This window comes from Nestor notabilis, unplaced genomic scaffold, assembly GCF_000696875.1.
Source record: "Nestor notabilis isolate BGI_N333 unplaced genomic scaffold, ASM69687v1 scaffold13285, whole genome shotgun sequence".
In the NCBI taxonomy this organism is placed as follows: Eukaryota; Metazoa; Chordata; class Aves; order Psittaciformes; family Psittacidae; genus Nestor; species Nestor notabilis.
Genome location: NW_009929836.1, coordinates 1,003 through 14,538, shown reverse-complemented (window position 1 = coordinate 14,538; position 13,536 = coordinate 1,003). Strand labels below are relative to the sequence as shown.

Here is a 13,536-nt window from a genome sequence, read left to right as displayed (position 1 = left end):
GCGACAAGTGCAAGCCGGTCCCCAGCTTCAGGAGCGACAGGAGGACAACAGACAACAAAACAACGAGAATAACAACAAAACAAAGCAAACCAAAAGAGTTCAACTAACTTGTCCCGGCAGCTGCGAGGGCACTTCCTGAGGAACACAGCCTGGCAGGGCGGAAGGAACAGCCACATGCTCCTCAAAGCTGTTGATGCGAGGTTTTTTGGTGGGCTCTGGGCTTGCTAGAGGGGTAACGCTATTACGTCTCATGAGCGGGTTAGGTCCCTTCTTTCCTTCCTAAATTAAAGTGAGACAAAGAAAATAAAAGTAAATAAAAATAAAATAAAATAAAATAAAAGGTAAGAAGGCGACAGTTATAAAGGAAAAAAAAAAAGCAGGTTGGTTTTTGTGTTTGATTAAAGCAGCCTCTGCTTTTCCCCACAAATCACTGTCAATGTACAAAGGATGCAGCTAAAGGCTCTGGACACAAGACGTTCAAGAATGCAGCACGACTGCCCAAGAAAGGAGGGGGAAATAAACAACTGAAAGGCCCTGCACTGAGAAATGAGACGGGCTTTCTCCTCACAAAAAGGTCAATAGACTGCCAAAAAAGAGCATGACTTTGCACAACAGAGAAGTGTCCATCGGTCTCCTCCTCAAAGCTGGTCCCTCCAACCCAAGGAGAGGTGTGAAAGCAAGAAGAGGCAAGCCGAGCCAGCCCGGGCTGGTAAGGAAGATTGGGAAGTGAGGGCAGAGCAGCCAGCACCACGCCAAGCTCCAACTCAAGCAAGGTGGGACAGAGGCGCAGCCGAGCAGGGGGGAGCCAAGCGCTTCACATGTGTCTCACTTCATCCTACCCAGAGCCCTCCTGCCATCCCCAGTGAGGGAGGTGGAGGAGGGCATCAGTGGCCCCCATGGCAGGGGAAGGACTGGCTTCCCCACCTGTGGTGCCTGCCAAGGTTGGAAAGTGAAAGAAAGATACGTGCCAAAAGAGGACGGCTCCAAACACCCTACATCCAATCGGGCTCCACCACCACTAAGCGCAAGTTGGAAAGGACCCAGCAGCTGGGACATAGGCAGTGCCAGGGTCCCCACGGTCCCTCTTGGGTGGTTGCCCAGCCTCAACACCAAGCTGGCATCCATCCCCCTGCTCTGGCCTTCGAGCTCCTGGTGGAGCACATGGCAGACAGACCTGACCTTACAGGAGTTTTCCTCCACATGAGGGGTCTCCTCCTCACAGCATCCCCAGCTCAGCACCACCACCCTGTGCTCTACAGAATTGCAGAGAGCCATGGACATACCAGTTAAAAAACCCATGAAGGCGGGAGATATTGGGCAAGGTGTTGGGCCCAAGCTCTGCCAGCCAGCTGGGAGACCTGGGAGAAGTCACCTTCTTCATCCATGGCTCCATTTCCCACTCAGGTGAGCAGATGACTGCACAGGTGAAAGACCAGGGAGGAGCTTTCCCTGGGCCAGCTTTAATCTTAGCAAACACACTGGGAAGCAGGCACATGCGATAGTCATTTTCCCTTGGAAAACCCTCATCTGGCCACATCTTTGCAGAGCAAGAACCCATCTGATGCTCTGGTCCTAGAGCAGCACTTCCAAACACCCAGCTGAGCAACTTCCTCATGCCCACCCTGGGCATCCTTGCTGACCAGGAGGGAAAGGAAGGACACCAAGGGATGGCTCTAAGGAAAAGCCACACTCACCTCTGGCCGATCCCTGTGGGTGTTGACAGCTTCGATGTTCAGTGAGATGGATTCCACCCGACAGCCTGCAGAAGGGAGCACAAGGAGACAGAGACCATCAGCAAACCCAACAGGATGTTCTGATGTGCTTTATCCCAGACCCCTGCTCTTCTCCCAGAGCAAGCTTGGATTCAGGAGGAGGGACAAGTCAAACCCATTGGCATGTTTAGTAAAGCCCCACTTACCATAAGCCACTGGGGTCAGCTTCAACACTGTGTGAAGGGGACATTTCAGATAGGGCATTTCATCTGCAGAGAAAGCAGAACAGGAGGGTTGGGTTATCCCTTGCCTCTCCAAAAGCAGGCTTGGACTTCATCAATAGCTACAGTCACCCAAAACCAAAGAGATGCATGTTCCAGACCCTTAACAGATATCTCATCTCCTCAGAGCTCCAACTACCATCTCTCCTCCAGCAGGATCAATCCTACCCCCAAGGACAGGGAGCTCACCTGCACTCTTATCAAGGAAGTATGCCAGGAGACAGCGCATGACAGCCTGGTGACAGATCACAAGGACGTTCTCTTGCCTCTCCAGCTCCATGATGACCGGCTCTAGGCGCTGCACCAGATCTTGGTAGGACTGAGGCAGAAGAAAGGAAGAGAGACAAGGCATAGAATCAAGAATCAATGGTCCTTGTCTTTGTACATCTATTGATTTCATGCCTCTGACTAAACTAACGTAATAACTGCTAAAACTAGCAAAGTTCCACAAATACTCATCTTCAGACTACTCTGGAACATGGCTACTTCAGAGGAGAAAGAAGCTATTCACATCTCACTCAACTCTCCAGGACTGTAACAACTGCACAGGGGTTTTGAGCACAGTGTCTATCATCTTCATAAATTTGATTTTCTACAGGACTTTTAAGTCCTGAAAAGTCTGAAGCAACCTTAAAGAAAAATCTGGAGTTTTGAAGGACTTCATAAAGAACCTGAAAGGCAGCCAGGAGGAACCACAGACAGACACCTAAACATTCTCCTATTAGGCACGCTGCCATGAGGGTATCTCCAAAGATCTCTCCCAAATATCTATGGGTGTGACCTTTAATATGGGCATAAAAAGCCCAATTCACAACCTGAAGTATCATCCAGCCTGCCAATTCCCACCTCATTGTGTCACACCCTGGAAGCAGATTGCCAGGAACAGAGGTATCAGCATCAACCCTGAGGGCACGATACTGAGAGCAGAGCTAGAAATGACTTCTTTGGAGAAGAAATAAAAGGAAACTGGGGCTGTGCAATACCCTGAGTGGATATAACGGGGGAAGTTGGACTTAGAAACCTCCAGAGGCTCCTTCCACTACTAAAGTCAGTGGGACTACTTGTTAAGTGGTACATTTCTCAGTGAGGTCTTCACATACCATGATTTCACAAGAGCTCAATGCAAAAGGTGCCCTGACCTTCCTTAATTCTAGTTTCTTGGAATAGTGCTCCTCTGCTCTGAATGTAGAAGACAGCATGAAGACAACAAGGCCACGTTTGAAGTAAGATAAGAGTCATATCTCTGAAGGTCTCCTTGCAGACCTACCTCCCCAGAAGGATAGCGGTAGTAATATTTATCCTGGTCACGTAAAGCAAATTCCTCTGGATGCTGCTCCCTGATTTCTTCATACGTCATTTCTTCACACACCCCCTGCCAGAACAGGACATCCATCAGGTTACCGACATGCTCAAGTTAAAAAACATCAGCACACCCAACATGTGAAACCTTCTCCAAAGCAACCGTCTACAACCCCGAGTTGTCAGCTGCAGAGCAGTTCCAAGTAAAACCCATTCTAATCTGCTCATTCAAGCCACTCTTGAAGCATCTACACAAGGTAAAGCCAAATCAGAAGCCAAGTTGTGGGTACTGCAGCAGAAGTGCCACCCTTTCCCACAGAAAACAAGATTTAGGCAAAAGTGAAAAGGCTGATGCTATCACCCTCTTTGCCAACCAGCATGATCCTACTGCACAGATACTTACAGCATCGATTTCATTGAGTGCCTTCCACTGCTCATAGGGCAGTTGGAGAGCTTCTGCTGTTTGGATTGTCCTCTTTAGTTGACTGGTCCATACTTTGAGATCCTTCAGGTTCTGCTCCTCAACAAACTTGTTCAGGGCCATTGCAAACTGTGGGACATAAAACAAGAGGTTGATTCCTGATCCGCAGCTTCCCAGTGGGCCACCTTAGATGCCTGGCCATCCTTAACCATAGCTCTGCTTATTTGTCATAGAGCTAAACTGATATATCCTCATATAGTCACACCTCAAATGACTCCATTTGGGCTTCAAAACGGTCTTGCAAGCCAAAGTAGCTATTAACCCTCCCTGAAGCAGTGCACTTGGCCATATCTCTGAAGAATCAAGTAGTAAGCAACCTGAAAGCACTCTCCAAGTCGGCTATCCCTACCGAAGGGTGGCAGCAGTCCTTCTACATCCTGCCTTGCCTGTGCAAGGTCTGAACAAGCTTGATGATGACAATATACCCAACACAGAGCATCAACAGACAGCATCAACAGCCAAATCACTCCTAGAAGCCACAGGAAAATATTCCCTTCTGCCTCACCTTTTTGCCCCTGTTGGAGAGGCCCGAGTCACCCCCAATCTTCCCCTTGAGGTTGAACTCGCTTTCACCATGCCGACAGAGGTAAATGGTGCGGGGCTGGACATGGATGTTCATCAGGTAGTAAACGATCCTGCTCTGGATGTGATCCTGAACTCTGTTGACCAGGAACCGCCGGCCAACATCAATGACTTTGATGAGAGAAAGCTCCCTAGGGAAAGCACAGCAAAGATGAGCAGATGCCAATGGGGAAAATAGAAAGAAACAGCATCTTCAACAAACAGCCTTGTGAGGTATCTCAGTCAACATAATCACCCAGCTGAAAAGGATTTCCTGCAGGCTATTTTCAACAGGAAGCCAACAAGTAACAGCCATTCATGGAGAGCGAAGTAACACCGGTATAATCACCATTCCTCCTTGCAGCAGTAAAGAGGATTAAACATGAGCAGTAGGAAGCATGTTCCTCCCCAGAATAGGGCTCAGCAGAACTGGGGTAATCCACTCAGGGCACACAGATGAATTCGTGAGCAGGGAAAAGGTGCCTGCATGGTCATGCAGGACAGCAAAGGTCCTCCCAGGGCACACAACTAGACAGAAACCACAGGGCTTGCTCAACCTTGTGGTTTGAGCCCGTCCAAGCAGTCCTTCCTTTAACGTGGAGAGTGACAAAAGCACCTCAGAAATGCTCAAAGCCTTTGCTTTTCCAAACCCTTTGTATTTAGATTGGTCAAACAAGGTTGAAAACAGCATGTCTGAGCCCTGAAGAGCCTGAAAAGGTTTCAGTGCCAAAGTCCCTGGCACAGGGTTGGGGAAAAACAGCCTTTTCAATGAAGAATCCTGAGCTCATAGTGAGGCTTGGCCATGCATTATTCTAGTGCAGTCATGTATTTGAAGACAAAGTGAAATATAGCTCCATACTTCATTACTCTTGTCCTGGCAGAACGAAGGCATTCAAGCCAGTTCAGAAGTCAGCAAAGTCTCTTACCGGTCATAGTCATCAGGGTCGAGTGGCTGGTAGCTGGCCTGGTAACAGTTGATTCTCTTCATGAAGTCCTCCATGGCATCCGTCGAGTTACAGTCACGATAATCAGGGCTGGACAATTTTACTTCCTGAAACAGGGGAAAAACCATACCACAAGGAGAGGTTAGGAAGCTTTCCAGGTCAGACTATGCTAATCTCCAGTTTCAAAGTCCTGCCAAGATCCAGCTATCAGCTGAGCCACTTTACAGTCATTGCTGATCATAGGAGAGAAAAAGAAACTAGACCCAAAACTAAGCACTTGTTGAGAAAATCTCATATACCGTTGTGGATGCATACCAGTCCACTCAAGTTCTCCCAAGAACTGGGGAGAACCACCCAACACAGTGGGAAAATTCAGCTTTCTTACAGCTAAAGAAAAGCAACAGGTTTAAACAATTAAAGCTGAGGATGGGAAGTCATGTGCTTAGACAAGATGTTTATCCTGGGTCTTCTGGGTGAATAAAGAGTTAAAGGTCAACCTGGATGTCCACCACCTGAGGCAGCAAGATAACACACAACCCCTTCCTGTGCATTATTTGCTACAAGCTGCTGGGCTGAAAGATGCTAGAAATCGGCAACGTGAATATGCAGAACTCTCATGGACCAAGTTCTACCAGGCTATTCTTCCTGAAGATTTGGGTTTGAGCAGCAGCATTACACTTTAGTAACTTCACAAGCAATCCTGAAGCTAACAGGGTAACACAACCAAGTGACACACAGTCATGAGACCTACATCTCCAAGGCCCACAGTGTATTCTCCACACCAATCTCAGCATTCAGAGCACCATGTGCCACAGGCTCTAAGCAAGACCAAAAGCCATGCTCCAGCCCTCATCCAGCACCCTTTGTGGAGCCCATCCCAGGGGCAGGACAAAAACTCTTCTCACATACTTCCAGTATCTTGCGATGCCTTCCCAGACACTATAAAATGGTTCACAAAGTTCAGATGTGCAACTGGAGAGAAGGCTGGAGCACAGCCCAGTGGAGGAAAGGGTGTTTTCATACAAGTTAATCATGCCTAGGTAGACCAGTTAAAGTCTACCTGCTCTAGTCAAACCTAATGGGCAAAGAAGTTGTTCTGCTGGTGGGAAATCAAAGATCCAGCAGCCCTCAAAGGAGCCAGGAAGCAATGTTTTACCCTGTAGTCTCCAAGACTTCAGCTAGTGGCAAGAAACCTCTAAGCTGGGCTGCTATTCTTCTCAAAGCAGATCCCAGTAGGTTTTGGGAAAGTGCATATGGCTGAAGACACCAAGTCTGCTCTCTGGTGGGATTTAAACACATAACCACACTGGGGGGCAGCAGCATAAGGTTTCCTTTCTGGCCTGTGAGCACACACTGCTGGGTCATATTGAGCTTCTCATCGACCGACACTCCCAAGTCCTTCTCCTCAGGGTTCCCCTGAATCCAGTCTATGTCCAGCCTGTAGCTGTGCTTGGCATTGCCCCTACCCATGCGCAGGATCTTGGCCTTGTTGAACTTCATGAGGTCTGTACAGTCCTACTTTTACAGCTTGTCCAGGTCCTGCTGTCCTGGATCTCATCCCTTCCCTCCAGTCTATCAACTGCACCACACAGCTTGGTGCCATCAAACTTGCTGAGGGTGCACTCAACCCTAAGGAGCTCTTTGTTTATCCACACAGGCCTCCAGGCATTTTTGCCTGACTTCCTCTTTGTTGGGATGCGTCGCTCCTGAGCTTGGAAGAGGTGATCCTTGGAAGTCTGCTCCTCCTGAAGTCCAGGGTAGAGAGTTTGCTGCATGCCCTTCTAACCACTCTAAGGATCTTCAGCTCCACCACTTCATGGTCACTGCAGACAAGGCTGCCCTTGAGCGTCACATTCCCCACCAGCCAGCCTCTCCTTGTTGGTGAGAACAAGGTCCTCTGTCACTTGAGGAAAGACTTTCTCATTGGCACATTCCAGGTTACTATGGCATTTTTTCTGTATTCCTCCTAGGCTACCTGTCCTTGCTTTCACCCTCTGTAGGCTTCCATTCTGTGTTTTGAGTTTGTCCAGGAGCTACTTGTTTATCCATGCAGGCCTCCTGGCTTTTTTGCCTGACTACCTCTTTGATAGGATGCATTGCTCCTGAGCTTGGAAGAGGTGATCCTTGGAAGTCTGCTCCTCCTGAAGTCCAGGGTAGAGAGTTTGCTGCATGCCCTTCTAACCACTCTAAGGATCTTCAGCTCCACCACTTCATGGTCACTGCAGACAAGGCTGCCCTTGAGCGTCACATTCCCCACCAGCCAGCCTCTCCTTGTTGGTGAGAACAAGGTCCTCTGTCACTTGAGGAAAGACTTTCTCATTGGCACATTCCAGGAATATCCTGGATTGCTTGTGCCAGTGTTGTCCCTCCAACAGATATCATGTAGATGAAGTCCCCCATGAGGACCAGGGCTTGTGAATGTGAGGCTGCCTCTATCTGCCTATAGAGGAAAAGCAAAAGGAAGATACTTCCACACTTACCATAACATTGCTGGCAACTACGGTGGGATCATTGCAGACAGATTCAATGAAGAACACCTGCAAAGCAAAGCAAAGCTCAACTGAAAGCCAACAATAAGGTCTGTAACATTTAACTAGCTCTTTGCTCAACCCAACCTCCTCCCTGCTTGACTGTAGAGCTCTCCCCTCTGCCCCACTCCCATCCTCTAAGGCTCAGTACTGGGAATGAATGAAGAGTTTACCATTTGCAATCAAACCCAGCAGCAAAATCTCCCTTACACAAGAGCATCATGAGTACAACACATTAGTGAAAGAAGATACTCCAACCATACACTAACACGGACTGTGCAATACAGGCAAGCAGCCTGGTGGTACCAACCTTGAACCCATTTTCTTTGGCAAAGTTTAGGATCATCCCTCTCCTCTCCCGTGTGGTATTGGTGGCATCAAAAACCTTTAAAAGCAAAGACTTGGATTAGCACCAAGAGTGCCTCATTTCCCACTGAGCCCTTCCTCAGAGGGGGAACTGCAGAACAAACTGCACAGGACACGGTGCCTTCAGGACGAAACCCCAAAGAGCACATCTGAGCTTACCGCAATCTGGCCACCCTCCTCTGTCAGGTACAGCTTGACATCCCTCAAGGCAGCCAGGGCACATTGCCTGCAATAGAAGAGACACACATAGTCCTGATGTCCTCAGAGATGCTTGTGGTCATTGCAAAGGCCTCCACACAAAGGAGGGTAGGCTTTGCAGCTCCTCCTCATCACCTCCCCACCTCCAGGGACATTTAGGAAAGACACCTTCAGTCTGCCAAAAAACCCACAAGAGCCATGTGTGCTGAGCAGTCTGCTGGTCTTCACAGCAGAAGCAATGGTAGATGAAGCAGCAAAGGCCAAACCTCATATCCTACACCACTGAGCCTGAGGGTGAATATAAGGTACCGCTGATGGAGGATGCATTAGTGACTCTGAAGCTACCAGGCCCATACAGCTTCAGTTTTCAGATCCACATCAGGCCCTCCTTGGGCAGGCAGGGAATATTCAAGCTAGACCCCAGCTTTTCTGTTTGTCACTCCCCAAACAAGCTGGGTAACCATGGGCTTTGCCACCCATTCGCGACCCAAATGCAAGCATGGATGCGGTGCCCACACTCACCTCCTGACTTTCATGGCCTCCTCGTTGTCAGGGCGGAAGAAGTCATAGGAGCTGTAATGCTTCACTGCCTCGCGGCGATATTCCCCCACATTGAAAACTGTGTGGAAAAGGCAAACCCCATTAAAATCAGGAGCAGGCATCAGCATGGCTTGACTCAGCTGGGCAGAAAACACTTCCTAGCAATGGGCCAAGTGACATCTTTACAGCAAAAAGCTTAGGAACATCCCTTGGTCTTCAGATTGAAGGAGAACATGGGCTGCGATGGGAGGACATGGATATTTGGTCCATTGGATCTTGGAAAGAACTCCCACTATCTCCCATCCTTCAAGGCACTCGGCTCCTAGAGCAGCTCCTGAGGACCAGAGCTCATGTTTTCTATAGGCAACCAGTGAAAGCCTCACCTTTTGTTGGGACACCAATCCAGTTGAGGTAGCGAGTCAGCTTCTTGGAGATGTAGGTCTTCCCACGGGCTGGCAGGCCAACCATCACTATCACAGTGGGAGAGTTGGCAAGCTGTGGCCCACAGGCTACAAAGAGGAGAGAAAGAACATGAGCAGCCATTAATCCTCCAGCTCATCTTGTATCAGCTCTACAAGGCACTTGATCTTGATCCAGCCTCCCCTCAGGTCCTTCAGCAGCTACAAAAAACCCAAAGCCTCTACTCCCCATGCAACATCATCTCCGCAGTATCTCCTGCACATTCCACTCATGCATCTGGACCACCGAAACCTTGAGTAGGTGAATCCATTGACTCATTTCTGCAATGGGATCTGCTGGATGAGCATATGTCAGAACATGGTGGATGGCTCCACAGCTGCCTACCAGTGAGACACAACTACCCCAGCTAAGCCACGCTGACCCAGATTCACCCTGGTGCCACACAGCCCAAGGGACAGGAGTCACATCCTGACAGTCACAGCAAGAACATCCTGATGGCTGCAAAGTGGGAAAGGAACCAGCAGCTGTCCTGAACTCCCTGCAGAACCTCTGTTTCCTTATGAGCAAAAATAAAGCAAGCCTCCCATTCCCATGGTTTGGCCAATTCTGTGGAAAGCTAAAGGATGGCCAAGGACTTTGGTCCAGTTCTCACAGCAGCACACTTCAGACATGGCTGCAGTGATGAAATACCAGGTCTGCACCAAGATCTTCACCCAGAGAGCACCTTCCAAAAACTTCTGCTGGCTTTTTAGCTGATACACATGCAAATGCACCCAGCTGGTTTTTCTGAAGACAAGCAGGGCATAAGGACTACAGAACCACCAGCATTTGAAAGCAAATATCTAAGCCATTTATCCCCTTTTCCTCATAAACCTGTTTTAAGCTAAAGGGGTTTTTTTGTTCTTGCTGCAAAGAAGGTCCTTGTCAAACAGCTGGAAGTAAATCCAGAAGCATCACTTAGTGATGCCTTGGCAAGTGAAAAGAAGCTCCTCTCCAATTCACCCGAATGGCATGACCAACATGCAGACAGATCAGCTGCCAGGATGCCCAGGTAAACTGCCTCTCTCTCCCTAAATCCTTCAGGAAATAATTTCCTGGTTCACTCTGTAGGAAACTGCAGAGGTTACAGGACCGAGAATGCAGTTTGGGAATTTATTTTAGTCCTCCATAGCCAGCTCCCAGCACCAGGGGTTGTATCTGGACCACACACCCCATGGACCATGTAAACACGTGGCAGCATCCCTGCTCCTCTCCAGGGTTTGCCCTGCAGAATTGCTTCTCGCATGGTGCTGCACATTGGAAAGGCCAAGGCACAAAGCCAAGTACTTTAAATAGGGGGAAAGGAAGATCTTAACGATGCCTAATGGAATTTGGATTAGCCAGCCGCCTTTCATGCCGGGTGACACGCCGAGAGCCCTCCCAGCAAAGGCGGGATAGACAAGACCCTCAGGCGATTTCTCAGCCACCCTTCAATCCACCCGGTGAGCCTGGAGACCTCATGGGAAAGGAATGCAGGGAGTGAGTGGCTGGTGGCAGAGCCATAAAATGCAGCTTAATTATGGGCTGGGCAGAGAGCTCTGCCTGCCATGTCCCAGCTTCCCACAGGTGGGACCAGGAGAGAGCAGCAGTGATTTGGGGATGCAAGGGGCTCCTCATGGATGGGACAGGGTGGTGGTTTGGGGTAGGTTGTTCTCAGTGGAGACCTGGGAGGGGCAAACTAATGAAGAGGTATCCAGAGAGCATGCAAAGCACGTGGGATTTCCTTCCCCTTCTAAGAAAGGATAAACCAAGAGCTAAAGAAACCAAGTTATGGTCACAGGTTTGGCACTGGTACCCAGCAGGGCAGAGCAGAGCCACTCATCATCAGCTCAGCTGTCTCACCAAAGCAGATAGAGCAGGCAAGAGATAAAAAAAACTATCAAAAAGAGATTTTCTTTATTTTTCCCCCTAAATATTCCACATTCCTCAGGCTGGAGCTGCTCTCACACCCGCTCCCTTTGTGTGACCTGCCTCCCCAGTGCCATGTTTCAAAAGCTCAGGCCAGCTCCCACTGTGTCCAGCGGCAAGCTCTGATTTCCCTTGGTGCATTCAAGGGATGGATGTAGACCACACACCCCATGGAGCATGGAACATGTATCCAGAAAAATACTGTTTTCTTCTCTAACAGCCTCACATCCCCAACCAACCTATGGATATGAGTCTTTATTTGTACAAAAAACAACCACTTATTAAAGGGAGGGGGAAGGAATAATACCTGAATACAGACACTCCTCCTTTCCCTCCCTGCCCATGGACAAAGGATCAAGGAGCAGAGCCAAGAGGATTTGGTGCCATTAAAATAACAGCATTCCAGGCCAATGGGGATATTGCCAGGTACTGTTCATGCCCCTTTGACTCCACACAGCTGCCCACACATGCCATTTCCAAAGGGTGCTGCAAGAGTTAAACACCTGTATTTGAGGAATCTCCCCCCGGCTGGGTTTGCTGCCAAAAGAAGGATGCAGGTTCCCCTTGGACCATGTAACATCATCTGTTTACAGACCCGGGAAGCACCTCCCAAAACACCAGGGCATGGAGCACGCCACTTTTTATCGGGAATCTGAGCCTAAACCCAGTTAAATCACAAAAGCCTCCAGGAAACTTTGCATCAGGGATGAAACAGAAACCAGTGTTTTGCTCCTAGCGCTTCACAAAGACCTGATTCATCATTTCTTTTCACCGCTGCTGGAAAGCTATCAGGGATTTCAATGCACATTCATTACTCGTTATCGACATCTATCCAGGTAAGTCAAGGTCAGGGATGGCTTTTGAAAGGCTCAATGAGGGTATTTAGAAGTAGCTCAGACACTTGTGCCTTTTATCAGCTAGAAAATCAGCGCTGATGCGCTTCACCGGGGTGGGTGGAAAACACAAAAGGGAAGGAAATTCACTTCAATAAAAGGTTGGATAAAACAGCCACCTCCCTACTCGAGGTATTTTTACTATCCCCTTCTAAGAGCCATTCCCCCGCTCCTACAAGCCCACACCACGTCTTACATCCCGCTTTTCCAGCTTCTTCCCATTGCAGTTCCCGGACACCTTCACGGACGCACCGCGAACGCGTCTCTGCGCTCCCATCACAGGCACGCGTGTGTAACTGGTACCAGCAGACCCGCGAGCTGTGGTTTTGCTACCCCCCCATCGAGCTGGAGCGATGGGAAGGAAAAAGGCGCCGGGAGCCCCTTTCCTGCTCAGCATCCCCCACGCCGAGCCCCCTCCCCTCGCCTGGCTCTGCCCATCCAGCCGCTTGCGACGACTTGACTTTCCCAGCCCCTACGTGAGAGACGTGCAGCTTGACAGCAATTTAATGGATCGCCGTCAAAAGGCCACATAAAGGCATCCCTTCCCATCAATTCCAGCCTCCCGTTGATGAGGAAGCGGACAATCGGACTAATTATTCCCCACGCAGGGAGCAGCCAAGCGGGAGCTTGCTAAGGATGCTCACAGGGATGCTCCCACTCCTTCCTCTTCCATCGCCCCCCCGGGCGACCAGGCTGACCTCGCATCTCCGTTACACCTCCATTCCCACCCGGCTTTGTAAGGAATTAATAGCACCTCGAGTTTAAAATAGCCACCTCGAGGCCAGAAATAACCACCCTAAAAGAGCCCACTAGTGCTCACACAGAACTCATTGAACAGTGCCCGGCATGGCTCGTTCCCACCCCGAGAAAGTATAATTATAAGCCACATTATAGCATTAATAAACCCCTTGGTGCCTTAATTTATTGAAGTCTTAGTTTCCTCCTCTGGCAAGAGGGAATTCTCCCAGAGATCCGAGAAACCAGGTGAATAAAGTGGCAAAACCCCCTCCAATAAGGCTCTGCATACAGAAGGGATTCCTTTTAGAGGTGTCACTCCTCGCGAAAAATCAAACCAACCCGCTCCATCTGCAAAGCATTAAGCCAGGAGACATTTCCCCCCGCTAAGAGCAAAGCCCTGTGGCAACCCAGATGTTCAGCCTGTTGCTGAACGCCGTTTCCTCAGCATGTGCGAACATCGCTGCGCGCCCGACCCACAGCCACGGGGATATTTTGATTTAATTACTATTGCATCTCAAAAAAAGAGGCGAACTGGGACCTTTCTGGCCAAGGGAAATAAATGGTTGAAGCGGCTTTGATTCAAACGCCTGCTCAGGAGGAAAAAGCATCGGAGAGACTGATTCACCCA

The 13,536-nt window shown here is 49.3% G+C and overlaps 1 protein-coding gene across 2 annotated transcripts in view; it reads right to left on the bottom strand.

The window, feature by feature from the left end:
* The window catches only part of PFKFB3 (6-phosphofructo-2-kinase/fructose-2,6-biphosphatase 3), a 13,336-nt gene extending 3,923 nt beyond the window's left edge, over positions 1-9,413 (bottom strand). For both annotated transcript variants that reach the window (XM_010015172.1, XM_010015173.1), the window contains exons 1-13: positions 9,294-9,413; positions 8,893-8,989; positions 8,332-8,398; positions 8,117-8,191; positions 7,759-7,815; positions 5,261-5,385; positions 4,279-4,486; positions 3,696-3,842; positions 3,261-3,365; positions 2,183-2,312; positions 1,919-1,981; positions 1,695-1,759; positions 109-279 (exon numbers count right to left, since the gene is read on the bottom strand). In XM_010015172.1, coding sequence (XP_010013474.1) covers positions 109-279; positions 1,695-1,759; positions 1,919-1,981; positions 2,183-2,312; positions 3,261-3,365; positions 3,696-3,842; positions 4,279-4,486; positions 5,261-5,385; positions 7,759-7,815; positions 8,117-8,191; positions 8,332-8,398; positions 8,893-8,989; positions 9,294-9,378 — 1,395 coding nt within the window. In that variant the 5' untranslated portion in view covers positions 9,379-9,413. The remainder of the gene's footprint in view (positions 1-108; positions 280-1,694; positions 1,760-1,918; positions 1,982-2,182; positions 2,313-3,260; positions 3,366-3,695; positions 3,843-4,278; positions 4,487-5,260; positions 5,386-7,758; positions 7,816-8,116; positions 8,192-8,331; positions 8,399-8,892; positions 8,990-9,293) is intronic.
* Positions 9,414-13,536: the final 4,123 nt, after the last annotated feature.